The sequence below is a fragment of the Galeopterus variegatus genome, unplaced genomic scaffold (genome assembly GCF_000696425.1).
Source record: "Galeopterus variegatus unplaced genomic scaffold, G_variegatus-3.0.2 Scaffold4172, whole genome shotgun sequence".
Taxonomy (NCBI): Eukaryota; Metazoa; Chordata; class Mammalia; order Dermoptera; family Cynocephalidae; genus Galeopterus; species Galeopterus variegatus.
Genome location: NW_007730283.1, coordinates 121,462 through 140,197, shown reverse-complemented (window position 1 = coordinate 140,197; position 18,736 = coordinate 121,462). Strand labels below are relative to the sequence as shown.

At 48.8% G+C, this 18,736-nt stretch overlaps 1 protein-coding gene across 7 annotated transcripts in view; it reads right to left on the bottom strand.

Moving 5' to 3' along the window:
• RANBP3 (RAN binding protein 3) overlaps positions 1-18,736 on the bottom strand; it is a 62,972-nt gene that overhangs the window by 18,843 nt on the left and 25,393 nt on the right. For 2 of the 7 annotated variants that reach the window (XM_008586899.1, XM_008586900.1), the window contains exons 3-6: positions 16,289-16,492; positions 6,969-7,005; positions 6,791-6,877; positions 4,362-4,433 (exon numbers count right to left, since the gene is read on the bottom strand). In XM_008586899.1, the coding sequence (XP_008585121.1) occupies positions 4,362-4,433; positions 6,791-6,877; positions 6,969-7,005; positions 16,289-16,492 (400 nt within the window). The remainder of the gene's footprint in view (positions 1-4,361; positions 4,434-6,790; positions 6,878-6,968; positions 7,006-16,288; positions 16,493-18,736) is intronic. The other 5 variants (XM_008586901.1, XM_008586902.1, XM_008586904.1 and 2 more) reach the window with 3 other exon arrangements.

Sequence of the window (18,736 nt, the reverse complement as noted above, 5' to 3'; positions counted from 1 at the left end):
AAGCACAGGATTATTCACAAGACGATGGGCAATTTAGATACATTTTTAAAAGTTGAGGTCAAGTCCACAATTTAGATAATTTTCAGAAAGCTCTTAGAGCCGGCTTTAGAACGCTTAGTTTTGGTTAGACTGCTCTTCAACACTTTGCTCAGTGTAGAGCCAATGCTAACACCCACATGAGCCTCATGGGTCAGCTGAGGCTGATGGGTGCGGGTGGCACGTCCGGGGAATCGCTGCCACTGACCAGGCCACTAACTCTGGGCCCAACCCTGGCCCACTCCGCAGATGAACATGAAATCCACACTGAATGCCACAGTGAACGGACAGACAGACAGATAGGCATGCCACACTTCTAATGGCAATGGGAGATTTGAGACAGAAGGGGTCAGGGCAGCAGAGAGTTGTGCTCACAGGGCAGCGAAACGTTGGAGGTCCCTGTTGCAGGCCCCACTCCACTAAAACAAATGTGGTCTCTTCTCACTCCTTCCAGAAACTTGCTTTTCCTGCAGCACTGTCAGGGTGCACACAAGTTGCTGCCTCATGGCTAGAGCCCGACGGCCACCACACAGCCCAGGGGTGCAGGGGTGTACAGGCCACTACACTTCCTGAGGGCACATGTATCGCTCTGGAGGAGAGAGCCCTGGGGGGAGGAAAGGGCTGCCCTGGCCCTGCTGCACAGCAAGTCTAAAGCAGGCAGCCTCCTGTCTGAGGGTGCTGCCTGCCTGCATCTAAGAGATCCCGAGTCGCATCTGAGGGAAGCAGTGCCCACGCCTGAGGGAACTCCTGATTCAACCAGGAAAGCACATCAGAATGAAACCTGGTGTGCACCAGATGGTGAAAATGATCCAAAAGCAGGCAGTCTGTAGGAGCTGGGGCCTGGGCAAGGACGGGAAGGCAGATTGGCCATGCACAGGATGCAGAGCAATGAGTAAACATACCGAGGACAAAGGGAGCCAGGTTTCTTATTGTCACAAAAGAGAGGCAGAAACATGCAAGGGGAAAGCTGGAGCTAACACCACTGGTCCTGGACTAGAAGCACTCACGTGCCCTGAGGGTCATCTACATGTGCAGACAGAGACACAGAGATCCATGCAGATGGAGATATGTGCGTGGTCCTTGCTCTGTCCACTAAGACGACCCGGGAGTGGGGAGATACCACAAGATGGTAGGGGAGCGGAGAGCCGGCCAAGCACCTGGATCTTATTTCCTGAAGACCACTCTCCACTACAGAGAACCAGGGCCCCTTTGAGAAATGGTAGGGATCCTGGGGCTGGAACAGGGAAAGATGAGCCTGGAGCCCTTTGTTGTGACAGAAAGTAAACGAAGTGCACAAAAGAACGATGGACAGGGCTGGCCTGTGGCTCACTTGAGAGAGTGTTGTGCTGATAACACCAAGGCCACGGGTTCAGATCCCTATATAGGGATGGCCAGTTGCTCACTTGGGAGAGCGTGGTGCTGACAGCAAGTCAAGGGTTAAGATCCCCTTACCCGTCATCTTTAAAAAAAAAGAATGATGGAGACATGCCAAAAGGGCCTAGGAACCTGCCTGACCAGGCTCTCATGGGCTGGATCTGGGACACCCTGAACATTAACACAGGAACTAATAACAACAGATTATAACCCATCAAAGAAAACAGGAATCCATCAATCCATGTTGATATAATAAAACAATGAATAAATAAGTGGGGAGAAGAGAGAGCTCTTCCTAACAGTAGAATGCTCATTAACTTTTCTTCTTCTTCTCTTTCTGTCTTTTCTTTTTTTTTTCCTTTTTTTGTCTTTTTCCGTGTCCAGCAACGGATCGCAATCCTCAGTGTCGCCCCCGTACTGGACCGGGACCGGCAACGGTATCGCAACCCTCGGTGTTGCTCCCGTGCCTCGCTCAGCCAGTGAGCGGAACCGGTCTGTATGTGGGATCTGACCCCGCGGCGGGAGCGCCGCCACGCTTCCCAAGCGGCGCACTATAGCAGTGCGCCACCGGGCCGGCCCCTGTCTTTTCTTTCTCTTCTCTCTTTCTCTCCCCCACCCTCCCTCTCTTTCTTTCTTTCTTTCTTTTTTTTTCCAAATGAACAAATTTATACATAGATACATGTATACATATATATAAAATATAAAGCACTTGAACAATTTAATTTATCTCGTCTGATCTCGGAAGCTAAGCAGGGTCGGGCCTGGTTAGTACTTGGATGGGAGAACAATTTAATTTAAAGCACTTGAACAAGATCATTTTCATTCTTCTACAGCATTCCTGAAAACTTTACAAAAATCTATCATGTTTTAGGCCATAAAGTATCTCTCCACAATATCACAGAAACCATGTGTTTTTTCCATATTCTTTCTTTCTTTTTGAGAATGCTAATTAATGAATGTAGGAGGGACAGTGTAACCAGAAAAGCCCACTTGGCAATGAGCAGAGTGATGTCACTTAAGGAAGGAATCAGCACTGGGTGCGAAAATTGGAAGCAAGAGTGAGACAAGGACAGAGTGCCTGAGAACCTCAGAGGATCTCTTCAGAAAACAGTAATCACAAAGGGGGGAAAGAGTCATTTTTACAGTGGTGAAACCAGGCAGATACTGCTAACCATGTGCTCAAAGCCAACTCTGCTAATCGGAGGACAAGTGAGCAGTGGTGCACAGCAACCACAGCCTCACTTCTGTGGGGCTCCCACCCAAGACATGTCACCTGGGTCTTCTACAAAATAACCAACCTGCAACCTTTGGTCACAAAAGTCAAGGGGAGACTGAGGAACTGTTCCTGATGGGAGGAGAGGTATGGAAGGTGCGATCCGGGATCTGATCCTTTTAGAGCAAAGTGGGAACGAGTGGGGAAAACAGAATGGGGTCTGCAGGTCAAAGAGACATAGAACCACTTTATAAATCTTCTGTATGTATTAGAGTTTTTCAGAACTGAAGCTAAAAAACAGAAGAAAGGCAGGCAGGCAAGGACGTGAAATTCACTTTGCAGAATAGATGTGCACTAGAGTAGAACATGACTCCACCCTCCCCCGCACTAGGGCACCAGGGACTTCAAATCAAGGCTGTGTCCAGGCCTATGAAACGGATCCGAGTCGCCCTGTCCCCCAGGGCTACCCTGCTCCTGATGCTGGAGGAGAAAGACTGGGGTGAGACACAGGGGAGGGAGGCCATCATGCACAGACTTAGGAAGTGATCACTGGATCGTGATGGAGCTCAAAAGCGTAAAAGGAGCATGATACATGTCTTCAGCCACTGATAACCTAAACCAGAACCAGAGCCACAGGCTGGCAGATGTCACCTCCCCACTGCAGACACCACGGTTCAGAACACCATCTGCCAAGTGATATTCCAGTATAGCTGATGTGTCATTCCTGAGGATCTTGAAAAACCACGCTTCTCTACAGGATGAAGTCGGGGGGGCTGCTCAAAACAGTTTGCTTTTAGAGTCAGAATGAATTCGATTATTTGAAATGGTGCCATCCAATCAATCCTCAAAGTCAAAAGACTCACCTCTACCCTTGACCGACATCCTGCCGGCCTATGACTTGTCTTACAATGCTTTTGAAGTTGGCAATGAATTTATATAAGGCAGTTTGGGTTACAGAATTTAGGTTGTTAAACTTGCTAGTTAATTCTTTTATGAGGAATTTCAGCCCTGAGGGAGAAACTTTCAGGAAATCTTGGAGTCAGTTCTCTAGCGAAACACCAAAAAAGGAAGTCTCCATATTCTTCAGGAGGGATCAAGCTATTTTCCTTAAAAGTTTTAAAGCTGTGATTAAATATATTTATCTGAACAGATCTAAGCAATATTAATTAATGTAAGAATTTAATACACAGAAAAGGGGTCTGGAAAATCACACAAACTTTATAGTAGTTGCCCTTTGGGATGGTGGACTGAGTGAGAAAGGGGCAGGGGCTTCTTTTTACTCTATTTCTGATTAGTTTTTTTTATCAAGCAATATGAATGGGTTGGTCGGTTAGTTCTGCTGGTCAGAGCGTGGTGCTGATAACACCAAAGTCCAGGGTTCAATCCCTGTACCAAAAAAACCCCACTATGAATGTTATTACTTGCATAAAATTTTGAAAAATGAGTAATACATCTCTTCATAGTTTTTGTTTTTTAAAGAATTTATAAGTTCTCATAACCACACCTTACTTGCAGAAACAGAAATTTAAGGGCTATTGAAGCCTTGTCTCACACTGGATTCCAAGTTCATGAGCTGAAGAGTTGGGGGGAAAAAACCCAACACAAAACATTTAGGAACTGAAAAAGAATCCTGACCTCAAATGCCAATTCCTGTTGAAGATCTTATTTGTCAACATCAACTGCTTTTCAACCCAGGAAAACCCCCTGGGGACTGGCGAGAAGGCAAAGGACAGCTCACCTGGTTCTGAGTCAGAATTGCCTGCAGTAGACTCGCAGAAGGTTGATGGCATAAAAACATTGTTTTTGGATACTGTCGGCAAGGAGGTGCAGGTAGGGGAGGAACAAGAGGAAAAACAGTGTGAGTAGGTGGGGCGGACACGCACGGCTCACCCCTCCAACTGGAGAGGTCGCTTCTCAGCCCTACCATGGGAGGGGACAGACAGCACAGGAATAAGGCTGATAAAAGTAAAGCCCAAGACCCTGCTCACAGCAAGAACAGGGGTCTCCAGCACAATGGTATTTGTCTGGTGGTTAGTGGTCAACTCTGGCCTTTTTTTTTTGGCTGCTGGCCTGTACAGGGATCAAACCCTAGATCTTGGCATCATCAGCACTGTGCTCCAACCAAGCCAACTGGCTAGCCCAATTCTGGCCTTCTGGTGGCTGCCCATCTCGTCCTGGTGCTCTGGGCTTTTCCTTGCAGCCTGGGTCCCTGCAGGGGAACTGGCCAGGAAGCACCAATCAGCTCCTGCTCCTTCTTACCAGTCAGGGCTTGCTGGGAGGGTGCGTCCCTTCCCCCACTTGTTTAAGATCTTACTTTACAGTAGTGATGGCTTCCAAGGCTGCGGGCCAGCCAACAGGCTTCCACGAATGAAATGGAACTTGTTGAAGAACTAGCTCTGAGCACACTGAGGACAGAACGCAGCCAAGTGGAATTGCAGTGCAGTGCTAAAACAACACTTTCTAAATTATCAGTACCACTTCTGTCTCCAATTCCCCTGAGGACAGAGAGTTGAGTATCTCCTAGGTGCCAACGCACTGGAGGGGAAGTGATTTTAAGTAAGCCTAGGAAGAAAAATGATTGGTGGTTGCTTGACCCTTTAAACTACAGCCACGGCACGAAACACTTCCTCTCTTCTTTGCGGTGCCCTTTGATGCAGAATGTGTGGTTCAGCGGCAGGCAGTGACTGGGAAGGAATAAAATCAACGACCAGGAAACAGAAGCTCCCTCATTCCACAGGAACACCTGTCCAGGTATGCAGAGATCCTAAAGAAAGCCAACTGCAGCCTGGACAGCAAACCATCTGGCCATTTCCTTAATATCTGGGTAGGAAATGATGGCGTATCTATTCAGGGGAATCTTATGCAGCTGTGAAAGGGATGTGGCCACATCCCAAATCAATGTTAAAGGAAACAGGTTTGAAATCAAGCTTGTTAGAGGGGTGACCTTGAAAGGATGCTGATTTTCTACACTGTACATTCCTGTGATGTTTGCATTACTTTTGTAAGCAGAAACTACTTTCAAAAGTATTTTTCCCTTATAGTGATATCCTTTAGGTTCACAATTGTAAAATGCTTTACATGAACTTCCCAAGAATGAACCTCAGGTTGGGTAACTGGAGAACCTCCCTAAATGCATGGGCATCTCTGGGCTGGGGCTACAGACGGTTAAGACAGAGAACACGGGAAAATGCCAGAGTGGACCACGTCAAGATGGGAAAGACAGGGAACAGCCCTGTGGCAATGTCTACCCTGGGATCTGCAGGGGCGTCCCCACAGCTAGGGTTGAGGGTCAGGCTTTCTTAGTCTCCCATTAAGTAGTTCCCACGTCTCTCTCTGCCCCTGGAACCTGCCTCTTTCCTGTACCAGCCTTCGTAGGAGTCCCTGGCTGGCTGGCCTCCATGGGTGTGCTCAGATCGTGCCTTCTGTCCAGGGCCTCCAAGTCCCAGGCCTGTTCTCTGCCATCCTAGCCTGGCCCTTCCTTCCAGGACTCACTAAGCTCCCCTCCTCTGGGAGCTCACGGCATCACACCATGTGAGCGTGGGTGTGTGTGTGAGTGTCTGCATGTGTGTGCACATGCACACCTGGGCTACTCCAGGAACTGCCAATGTGAGGCACGCAGCTGAAGGGTCAGGAGGACACCCCACCTCCTGCACCCAGTCTAAGGCAATGGCCAGCAGCCTGAGAAAGAGAAGACGTAATTTACGGTCAGGGTCGCCAATAGGACTCTCAACAATCAATCCCTTTTCTCTATTTAAGAGGGATGATTTCTTCACAGTCTCCCTCAGTCCACTAAGTTATACCACTCCGTAAGTGTCACTGATTTCAGATGGAGGACATCTGGTGCTACATTTTGAGCAAGCTCTAATCTCATTCCTGTTCTGGATCTGGGTAGCAGACAGACGATGAATGTTAGGTGCTGGAGAACGGTGGGTTTATAAGTATAAATGCTTTTTTTTTTTTCTTAAAAAAAAAGATGACCGGTAAGGGGATCTCAACCCTCGGCTTGGTGTTGTCAGTATCACGCTCAGCTAGTGAGCGAACCGGCCATCCCTATATAGGATCCGAACCCATGGACTTAGTGTTATCAGCACCACACTCTCCTGAGTGAGCCACGGGCCAGCCCTAAGCATAAATGCTTTTATCATTCAATATGTCTGCAATTATTACCTGACTGTGAAGGTGGGAACTGGGTTAAAGAGGACGTTCTTTCTCGCTTGACAGGAGGGCAGTAATTTCCATCTTCTCGGTCAGAATCTACAGAAAACAATGAGAAGAGGAGGAGAAAAATCAGGTTGCTTCCATTTTTACACCTGAAGATGGCCAAATGTTTTAAAGATTTCCTTACCTTCACCACCTTCGGGACTGGAGCCTCCAGCTGACCTCTGAAACAAAAGCACACACCAGAGGGGTAAGAGGGAGTCTACCTACCTAGGACTGGACAACTCTCACCTCTGTTAATAACAAACGGATCCTGAAATGCAATGCTGGGGGCTAACTCCCTGAACTTGGCCACCTGAATCATAGAATTTCAACCTAAAGCTCAATTATTAGCTGTGATGAACCTTCTACGTCTGGCTTACAAACCATGTGCCAAGGAATCCTCTTAACAGCTGAAAAAGCATTTACAACCCAAGGATCGGTTTCTTTGTTTCTGCACAGGTTACAACTAACTGGCATTCCACCCCCAAACCCACACACAGTGAAACTTTATCTGGCCACATTTCATTCTGCCAAGAGCTGAAAAGCGATCCTGTGCACTATGAAGGGCGGCTGGATTGTTTAAAATGGTCGCATAACACTGGGTCATAGTGGTTTCCATTCCTTGCCTTGGAACATTCTATGGTGCAGAGCCCTGTTTCAAGGTGGGCTATTATTTCCAGAACAAGTGAGAGCTCTGATGCTTTGGACCAAAGCCTGTTGCAACATGTTCAGAACAGAATCGTCAAACACAATTCTACAGAATGCAGAACAAGCACAATCTAAGAGAGAAGGGAGCTAAAGGATTTCCTCCTTTAACAAACTTTAGTTCTAGAATGGAACAACTAGCAATGAGTTAAAATGAGTAGTGTCTCACCTCCCCCAACACACAATCCTTCACATCTGTCCCTTCTGCGGGACTTGTCACTCTTCAGAACTAAGCAGCCAGATGCAAACTGTGATGAGTGAATACCACTCCTCCTGGCCCACTCCATTAAAGAGTGAGCAGAACAGCCAATTTTCTTATTTTCAGAAAAGCTCTTCAGAGGTCAAGTTTAGCCAAATGTGGACTGCCTGCTTCAACGAGTTGTTAGGGATTAAATGAGATGATGCATATGAGAGTGCTCTGCAAACTGGACAGTGGGGTGTAAAAGTAGTAACTGCAATAAATAAAACCAAAGATTATGGGAGTCAGGAGAGACCCTCCTAAAGCAGGGGCAGAACATTTTTTCCATAAAGGGCCAGATAATCAGTACTTCTGGCTTTGGTCTCTGTCACATATTGCTTTTATTGTCCTTTAAAAACGTAAACACTGTCTTAGCTCACAGGCCATACAAAACCAGGCCGAGGGCCAGAGTCTGCGGCAGTGAGAGTCTAGAGATGGTAGGAAGTTTACTAAAAGTCACACAGCTAATTCACGACAGTAAAAAAAGGATCCTAACCTGGACTTTCTCCTCCTGTGTGGGCCAACAACTTGGGTTTGTATCAGCAAAGCAAGCCTGGGCTTCTTGCTTGAGGTCCATGTTCCAAGAGCTCTTTGGAAATGGCTCTAGGGGATGGATGGTGTCTGTGAAATGAGGGCAAGCATCTCTATCCCCAATTGTGAATCTGGGTGATTAGGAGGCTCAGAGGTAATGACTGCCATCAAAGTGCTTGGGAAAACACAAAATCCTCGTAACTCAACAGGGCCTTCTGTTAGTCGCTGGGGCAACTGTGAGAGTCCAAACTTAAATAAAATCCTCATGTCAAGTAGGCTGGCCCTGGAGTCAGCACCAAAGAGGCCAGGACAGGAGAGGGGAGCACTTGACCCATTCCAGCTCCTGAAGGCTTGTAGAGTTCAGTCAGTTTATCCCAGCTCTGTATTTTCCTAAGTGTGAAACCTTCCCTTACCCAGGCTTCAGTTTCTTCCTTTGGAAAATGGGGATCCTGGTACCTCCCCCGTAGGGAGGGTGTGGGGGTGCAACAAGATAAAGCAGGTGCCTGGCAGGCTGGGAACAGCAAAGCGAAGCACAGCTCCTGGCTTTATTATAATTAATGTTTATGACTCCCACCTGGATGATGATAAACCTACAGGCTGTGTTGGGGGCAGGGGTGCAGAGCTCAGGGCACAGGCATGAATGGGAGAGTCAAGAATGTGAAGTGAGGGCCCGCCCGGTGGTGCACTGGAGAGTGCGCTGCTTGGGAGTGCGGTGGCGCTCCCACCGAGGGTTCGGATCCCATGTGGAGAACGGTTCCCACTCACTGGCTGAGCGTGGTGCGGGCGCAACACCGAGGGTTGCGATCCCGTTGCTGGTCCCCGGTACGGGCGCGACACTGAGGGTTGCGATCCCGTTACCGGTCAGTAAAAAAGACAAAAAGGAAAAAAAAAAAAGAATGTGAAGTGAGTCCTGGGTGCAGCCGGAAGGTGGGAGACCTGAGTTGGGGACCCTTAGAGGGGGTTAAGAAGAGGGTCCCAAGCCCAGGACTTGATGTGGGGGGCTGAGACACTCTTGCAGTGCTTTGATTCTACAGAGGCCAGAGCCGGGGGATGCATCTGATAATGCAGAGAGATGTCACCAGCTTGTCATTATCCCTTTCCTTGGGTGACATCAACAGAAGCAGGCTCCATATACCCTCATACTTAGCAAAGGTGGGAGGAATACAGAGGCAGAAACCACCACCAGCCACTGACCTGACCGACCCTTCCTTCAGCCTCCCAGCCCTGGCAGCCCTGAGACACGACGACATGTCCTCCTTGCCCTCTTGATAACTCCCCCCATCCCCACCCAAGCCCCACAGCCTGGCTTTGGCCTCCTAGTGCTCTGTGCAGTTCCTGACCGAGGCCAGCAGCCTCTGAGGGGGCACTGCCTGCCCCACCTTGGGCTTCCCCGGCCTCACCCGTTCCCCCACCTATTCCTAACAGTGGGCCAGTACATCCCCACCCCACCCCAAGGCCCATCCCATGGCTCTTCTCCTCTGCTCTTTTAATTCAATGAGCATTTCAACTATCAAAACCCTTACCTAGTGGACTTCCTGGTCCTGGGAGTTTGTCCCTTCCTGAGTTACTTTGGGACCTGGAGTGGCTGCCCTGTCTCTGGCCTCTGTAGACAACCTACTCCCTCCTGCAAGGATGTCCTTGTTTCCCTCAGATGAGAACAAACCCCTCCTCACATGGTCTCAACACTCCTTATGCTTTTCCTTCATGGCTCTCATTCTGATCTTGTGATTTTGTGTCAGGGTCCCCATGAGACCCCGAGGTCCAGGAGGTAACTAGTCCTCACAGTAGGTGCTTGCTCTGCATTTGTTCAAAGGGACTCTGCATCCCAGGCACCCTGCGGGCCTTGGAGAAGCAGCAAAGGTCGGGCCTGCCTTACGGTGGGAGCTACACACACAGCCAACGACCCAGCTCTCGGCCAGGGGCCCTGATGGCAGTTAGTCCCGGAGCCTCTTCACAGCTACCTAGCTCTGGCACAGGACAGTTCCACCCCCACAGCTGTTGCATAAGGCCTCCATACCTAACCCTCTTTACTCACTGCTTACCTAGGTTAATTTCCACGTGTATGAATTTACTAGTTTTTCTTCTGTTATTGGTTTCTACTCCCATTCTATTGTGGTCAGAGAACATACTTTGTATGATTTCAGTCCTTTTACATTGAGATGTGTTTTGTGGTCTCACCAACAGTCTGCCCCACAGAATGTTAAACTTGCACATGAGGAGAATGTGCATCCTTCCGCCATTGGGCGGGGTGCTCGGCAGGTCAGCTGGCTTCTACAAGTACTGTACAAGTGCTCCATTTCCTTACCGCTCTTCTGCCTAGAGGTCCTGTTGATGACTGCAAGTGGGGACTGAAGTCTCCAACTATTACAGTTCAATCTATTCTTTCTCCCTTGGGTTCTGCCGGCTTTTGCTTTGCATATTTGGGGGCTCTTCACAACAGCCCGCACCTCTCAAGGATCTGGGTCTCCGTGAGCATTTGGTAGATGCTACAAATCCTCTCCCCAGAGCAATGTTTCCAGGTCAAGAGCTGAAGCCTCTGGGGCTCCCGCCCAGCCTCTTGTGATCTCTATGTGACCCTAGGAGCCCCTTGGGGAACAGCAAAGTGCTCCCAGGCAGCTCTGGATTCTGTCCTCCCCTTCACCCACCACATCCAAGGTATCAGCAAGTCTGGTCAGAAAATCTGGTCTCAGGACATATCCCCAGTTGACCCTCTGCCTGGCTTCCCTGCCTGCCCCTACCCACAGTCCACTCTGCACACGACTGCCACGTACCCTGCTTTGTTACCATGCTCCAGCCACACTGGTCTCCTTCCTGTTTTCTGAACATGCTGACTGTTCCTGCCTCACTGCTCCTTCTGTGTGTGCTACTCCCGTGGCCTGGGACATTTCTCCTCCATGTCTCTTTGTGGCCCAGACGCTGTCCTTCTGGCCTGCTCATTGTGACCACCACCTTTAGGGTAAACATATGCTTACTCTCTATCTCACTCCAGCCCCTCTTGGGCCCTCTCCCTGCCCTGTTTTGTTCTATCATAGTTGGAAATGATCTCATGTGTTTGTCTGGCATCTGTCTCCTGCTACAACACAGCTCATACACCCAACATCTGGGAAACAATGCACAAAAGATGCTCAGTGAGGATGTTCTGGACAGATGGAGTCCGTGTCCTCTGCTATATCCCCTTCAGTGACACTGAGAAGAAACGGTGCCCAGCCAGACAAGATTCAGATGCTCCTCGACCCCTGACCTCAGGAGACCATTAAATCCCTGCTCCAAATCTGAGAACCCACCACCCACAGGAAAGTGGCAGCCCCTTTGGTCTGGGAAAGGCTAGGAGGCCAACACTTAGGAAGGACAACACAGGAAGATTCCCACTCTGGGGGTGGGGGTGGGGGGGGAATAGTCCAGATGCAGCTGGAACTTCCAGTAGGGTCTGAAATGGACGACTCAGAAGCAGCGACAAAACTGCTGCCCGCAACTCTCCTCAATGAGAAGCAGTGGAAGGAAGTGGGAAGACGGAACGTCACAAGGCATCATCTGTGTGCCACTGGACACACCGGCCCTCCTAGAAATCCTCACCAGCTTCCCAACTTGAGGCACTGCCTGCACCCCCTGCCCTGGCCGTCCTCTTCACCCACACCCTGCTGGTGGGGGCCTCTCCTCTCAGGAGTCTGCGCTTGCTGTCCAGCTGGTTTGTGCCATCCTCCCCAAAGCAGGAAAAGGTGTGGAGTGCAGGACCTCCCTTCAAGCTACCCCAGCACCACAAACGTTCTCCATCTCCCTGAGACATGGCAGCCCCGTGGTCTGGACCTCTTTCATGTCAAGGCAGCCTGGGGATCACTCCACACCCTAACCCAAGAGCAGGTTCTCACAGGTCACTCCAGAACAAAGCCTGGGACACATGTAGGGTCAGACCCCATAGGTCTGCAGCCCAAAGTTCAGGAGCCATGTGATGAGGACACATGAAAGGAGTATTTTAAGAGCAAGCTCTCAGGACAAGTGCTTCCTGGGGAGGAGTGAGGACAGAAGCAGGGTGTGAGAGCCCTATTTCCTCCTCCACTTTTTCCTAAACTAGAAACCCATGACTGTGAGGATTAGGACTTCAGGACCACACCCAGGGAACACTAGGTTGGTACCCATTTGGGACACTGTGATGAAAACATTTCCAATTAATAATTAAATAAGGAAGCAGAAGAGAATGAAGACCAAAGATTACCCTCCAACTTCTTTCTCTGGCATCAGGACAGTAGGGATGAAGGAAGCAGGTTCATAAAAGATGATCAAGTCCCCCTGTAGACTTGGGCACAGGAAGGCACTGTCAGACCTGTCGCCTGGGGGAGTGGCTGTGGTGAGCTTCCCCTGCCCCGGAACCACAGGGACTGTGGCAGAAGCAGCACAGTCCTGTGAAGCACATGAGTCCCTGTCACCAAGTATGAGAGGTGGTCACGCCCAACCCAGAATGGGACTATAGGCATGGGAAGCATCTGTGCTTTGTATGAAGGATGAAACAGTGAAAATTATGATTGTCACATTTACTAAGAATCAACCCCTCCCAAAACCATGGCTTTTGTGAGGCTGCCTGGAGTGGCCTCAAGGAGGGCAAAGGTGCCGGACCATGCTGGCCCAGGGAAGGGGACAGAGCCCAGAGGCTGCACTTCAGCAGTGGACTCTAGAGACACAAAGACACATGGGCAGTAAGCAGGAATGAATGGCACTGTCTTTCCGAGCCCCTTAAAGAGACCAGAAAGCAAGGCCATGTCAGGTAAATTCCATGTAGAAAACAGCGGCTAGCATTTGGCCTGACAGAGCCTCGGTGAATCCCTGTCTGGACTGACCAGTTAGAAAGCCTGGCTGGTTGTGGCTGCAGGAAAATGGAGGCCCGGGATGAAAAACAGATTATAGGCCAATTCTACGCTGTTTATTCTGTGACTGAGGCAACCAACTCACAAATTCTTATCAAAAAGGCAGAAACTGAGGGCTGGCCAGTGGCTCACTCGGGAGAGTGCGGTGCTGATAACACCAAGGCCATGGGTTTGGATCCTACATAGGGATGGCCGGTTTGCTCACTGTCTGAGCGTGGTGCTGACAACACCAAGCCAAGAGTTAAGATCCCCTTACCAGTCATCTTTAAAAAAAAAAAAAAAAAGAGGCAGAAACTGGAAAAAGCAAAAGAGAGGCAGCCTCCAAAGATTTGATGCTGAGGTGTGGCAAGGGTCAAATCCCGTGCAGGAGCAAGAAGGTGAGGGGAAACTGTCCAGCCAGAGGGGCTCGTTCCAGAATCTTCTCATGCTTCCTGGTGGGTCTAATAAACATATTTGAAGCTCGTCAGTGCCTTGGCATGGAGCTTCAGTCCGGTACAATTCCACCACGCTCAGAGTAAGCACTAAGAGCTGCTTGCTTTCTCCAGATCAAACAGAAAACTTAATCTGGATGTGGTTTGGTCTTCAAGCTGTCTCCTGAGAGCCAGAAGTCTGACATATAGAGCCTTTTTCCTGGTATTGAGTCTTCAATGGCCAGAGTTCTGATGAGACTGAAAGACGATAAGGGCCCTTTATAAGCAACAATTCAGCGAGCCACTATTATTATAAAGAACTCCCAGCTTTACGTTCCCCCCAAGGACCATGGAATGGAATAAGCAGACAATGGATGAGACCCACTGGGTAATGTGTGGGAGGATTCCTGTACTCCAGTGTGGCATAGGGCAAGATCCAGATGTGTTTTGATGCAAAAGGAAAGTCCGAGTGAACCAAAGAAAAATCTCAGCCCAAGAAGCTGGGATTGAGTTCTATCTGACATGATTCATGGCCTAATCTGAAAATAAAGTTTTCTTTGCCTTGAACATGACCTATCAGTAGAGAAAGCCAACTAATGAGAGCCACTAGCAACCAGCCAGGGTTTTCTCTGTGGAGAACTCAAGGAAGCAAGCCCTGGTGGCTCAGAGCTGTCACCAGGTGGTGTGACGGTGGTGCTCCTGGGACTTCGGACGAAACTGGGCACTCCTAAAACTACGAGCCCTGAGACTACAGACTGCATGTGTGTATGTTACATGCATGGCCTTCAGCACTGTGTTGGTGCATATATAAACTGCCCCCAGGCCCCCACATCCTGGCTCTCTCATGGAACTTAACAACCCATCTTGAGGCTCCCTGCTGTAATGCTTCACCTCTCATTTGCCAATTTGGGGATTGCTCACATTTCTCAGGGTTACAGCCTTGCCCAAGGTCCACAGGAATCAAGAAGCCAAGTTCCAAAGACACAGGCCAGCATCTGGGCTCACCAGGCCTCAGAGACAAACATCTGGAATGGCCACAGGCGGAAGGTGAAGCCCCCTCAGAACACTTCATGAGCAGGGGCACAGAATAGCCTGTGCGCTCTTGAAGAGTGGCTGTCATCACAAAGGCTCTGTGATCTACTTGATGTTTGCTACTTCATTTGAAAACCCACCAACTCTTTGGCTGGAAAGTCCTATGCAAGCTGTGTTTTTCAGCAAAAGATGCTGGGAGACACTGGGGTGGACCCACATGAAGACAATCTGTTCTCAGAGAGCTGAGGACAGAGAACTGAGACTACCATTTCCTGTACTCTCGAAGGCTAAAGGCACCATAAATCACAATACTGGACCCAGGAAAATTTCCAGGAGCTGCTCTGCTCAAAAAAAAAAAAGAAATAAAAGCAACCACCTCCTAGCTCTTGCTCCGTCAGCCCTTATGCATTCTTGTGTGAGGGCTGCACTCCCAGTGCACTGTGGTGCAAGTGCCTCCTGGTGGGAATCTTTCTTGTGGCTTCTGAGTACATCTCGCTACCCCAGAACCACTTCTGCGCCATGAACGACTGCCCTTTCCCCCACAGACATGGTAAAGACAATTTCTTCTTTTTCCATCACACACTGATTCCTCCAAAACATTAAAATGGGACTCCAACTTAACCCTGGCTGAACACCACCTCTTCCTGAGTTTCCCCTAGCGTCTGGTGGCCATACTTGAATTTAAATGGTTTCCTTAAAAACAGGGCACTGGTGTGTGAAAGAAGTAATCACTAAGGTCTGGGGTAAGGTTTGGCATCGTGCTACCCTGGAAGGCTGCCTTGTGCTCAGAATGGTGGAGCTGGGTCCCTTCTTTTCTTGTTAAGAGTCCTTTTTCCCCTGTCATGAGAATAAGGGTCTTTTGTCATTAGATACCTAGAACATGGAGTTTTCAATCCTGAATGTAGCATGATGTTTTACCTTTCCCAATTTATCAAACTTCAAAAACCCAAGACATTTCTTGTTCTTGAGAGTTCACAATCTTCTGCACCTATAATCTTCAAAAGCCTTCTTAATACAAAGATAAAGGGCTCAGGGGGTTCCCTCTGGATTCAAAGGAAGAGTCTTTTCTTCTTCCTGCTTTGATTGAAGACAAGCAGTTCACTGCCTAACCACAGTCCAAACACAATCAGTCTTGCAAAACAATCTGTGTTAGACCACTCCTCTTCCTATATATCAGAGGAAGCCTGAGCTTCTTGGGTTTCTTAGACACTGAATTCGAATGCCCAAATTCAGGGAAAGGAGAAAGAAAAATGGAAGGAGGGAGAAGGGGTTGAATCTGATTTGGAAGTTTCTGCCCCACTCCTCAGTTCCTCCTGTGACCCCTTGTGTCTCTCTCAGGAAACAGGATTAGCTTCTTGCTATGGGTATATATTCCCCCAATTAGAAAAGTCTAAATGTAAAAGGGGGGCTGGCCGGTTAGCTCAGTTGGCTAGAGCACAGTGTTATAACACCAAGGTCAAGGGTTCGGATCCATGTACCAGCCAGCTGCTAAAAAAAAAGTAAATAGGATCTTAATCTTTCCTGACTTTTCAGCAGCAGGAATTAAAGGGAGTTGAAGAAATCCTTGTCATCTTTTACATTATCATCAGCTGCTTGTGATTATCTAGAGAATGAATTTGAGGAATCGGAAGGGAAGTGGACAGTCTGGGTTGGGCCCCCTGGGCAGTGAGAGTGCTGGGAGATATGGACTTACCCCTGCCAGTTCTCGTGGAAAAGGAGGAAGCTGGGCTTCAGGAGCGGGAAGCGGAGGAGTGCTGGCTGAAGCACTAGCGGGGGCAGGAGGTTCTAGGGCATGCTCACCAGCTGACTCGGGGTGACCCATGCCATGGTGGGGGGCCTCAGCCTCCCCCCGAGGCTCCTCTCCCGAATCCGACAAGCCTTTTTGCTCTGCAGAGGACTGGGAGCAAAAAAGACAATTTTCCTTCAATATCAATGAAGGCTGCATCAAGGAGCAGGGGCAGGCAGGGGTACAGGCAGGGGTCAGAGGGCTAGAGATGGCTCCACCTTTAGCACTCCCCTGGGAGGATGGGCCAAAAAAAGCAGGCAGGTGCTATTGTGTTCAGTTCAATGCAACTGGCCCTCCTGACTGACAGAAGGGAAAATGAAAGTGGACTTGTTGCTGTTTGACTTTGTAAGGAGCTATGAGGTATGCGGGAAGTCCAGACCCTTGTTTTCAAAACTACAGGGCGGCCCAACATGGAGCTATTCTGCTTATGGGCCTCCAGTTAGGAAAAACCCTCTTGGTAACCAAGGAACAGGGACGACTATGCTAAAGACTCTTTAACCCCGTATGTGCTAACAACACACCTCCTCAAAAATGCTGACCAGGCGAGCTGGCTATCAGTACCACTTCTGTGCACTAGGAAAGGCGGAAGGGGGCCTGGAACACCCTGCAGTTAGGTATAAAGAGGGCAGTCCAGGACCAAATCCTTCTGCATCTTGCTGCAGTTCATCCAGCATCTCTGTTTGTTCTGCTCACACCTGAGATAAGTGAAGTGCTTTCTTGTCTCAGCGAGTGCAGGTGCAGGGGTTGACAGGGACACTGAGAGCTGGTCTTTCTATCACTGGCAGGTGGATGGGAGCTCAGCTGAAGTGGGGGAGGGGGGCTGGGCATGTCAACAGAGCCCCTTGGCCTAGGATTCTCCCAGGCTGACCCCAAACACCCTAGGCAAGGCTTATATGGAAAACAGCTAAGGTAAGAGAAAGCTAGTTCTGGAAGTCTTGTCCCAAATAGTATAACCCCACTAGTGTCCTTTAAGGTGATTCCTGGGATAGTGGAGGGGCTTCTGTGGGCTGAGAGCTCTGTGGCCACAGCTCCAAGACTCTTTTCTTGAGTTATATACCTGGAGTTCTGAAACAGATGGGGCTCTGGTCCCCAAATCTCACGCTGGGCACTGTCCAACAACACGCAACCCTTTCTCTCACCCGGTAACCTAATGACTACAGGGCTACCCAGTCTCCCTGTAGACACAGTTGCGTTTCTTCTGAGTGTGAAGTGACCGACCTCTTTAGACAGGGCTTGGGTGCTACTTTTTAAGGTGTGATCCTGTAGGACAAAAGGAACTACATAAAGAGGATTTAAAAGAACTTTCAAAATTTTTAGGAAAGCAAAAGCAACATCATGTTATCTCATCCTTACATCAAAAAGTCACCAAAAGGATACCATCAATTCTTTCTGTCTGGGGGAGACCCAGTGACACAAAGGCCTTCCTAGGCTGCTTTTCAAACCTGCACGGGGCACTGTGGTCAGTCCAGCCCCTAGCGTCTGCTGCTACTTTATGGCTAGAGACTCAACACCTCATAAGAGAAAATTAAACCCAGAGTTCCATGGCTCTCTAATTAGAACCACTTGAACTTTTTTTTTTCCCAACCCCTGATTTTTGGAATGTAAATGTTCAAACACCCTCATAGCAGACTCAAAACACAGGCCTAAATAGCAGGACCAAAAAGAAATTCATAAAGATGAAAACCAAGGGACCAAAACAAGATCAAATTCTTCATCTTTCGTTGAAATGAATGACTCTTACAGGGGTTGAGAAACGTCACATCACTTTGCAGATTTAGAAAATTTCTTGGAAGAATTAACAAATGTCATTCCAGCATTTTCTACTTGGGTCCCAGTGTTTCTCCTGGGCAAGGAAAGTAAGCTCTAAAGAACTAAGATAAGGCCTGTAGTTTTTTCAATGCACTTGGTAAAATCAGATAAGACTTTGCCAGCCTTTGAAATCTTCCTAAAATATACACGGCTGACAAAAAACATGTGCACACAGAGTAAGCTTGTCATACCAGGGGTAAGCTTCAAAATTAGGTCTAAAGATCCCATGACAGTGTTTTCAGTGACATGGTACTTTCTGCTAAACAGCATTTCTGTAATTGCCTTCTGTATTTTTACCAAATGAGCATTATCCTGCCAGTGTAACCTCAAAGCCTCCCCACTTCAGGTTAACAAATGCTCCAAAGAGAGAGTACCTGAAAGCAACATTTAGTCATTACAAATAAAGAAACAACCCCCCATAAGGATATTTAAATTTTCTTCACATTAAAAATAAAGAACTCTGGGCCGGCCCGGTGGCGCACTGGATAGTGCGCCGCTTGGGAAGCGCGGCGGCGCTCCCGTCCGAGGGTTCGGATCCCACATACA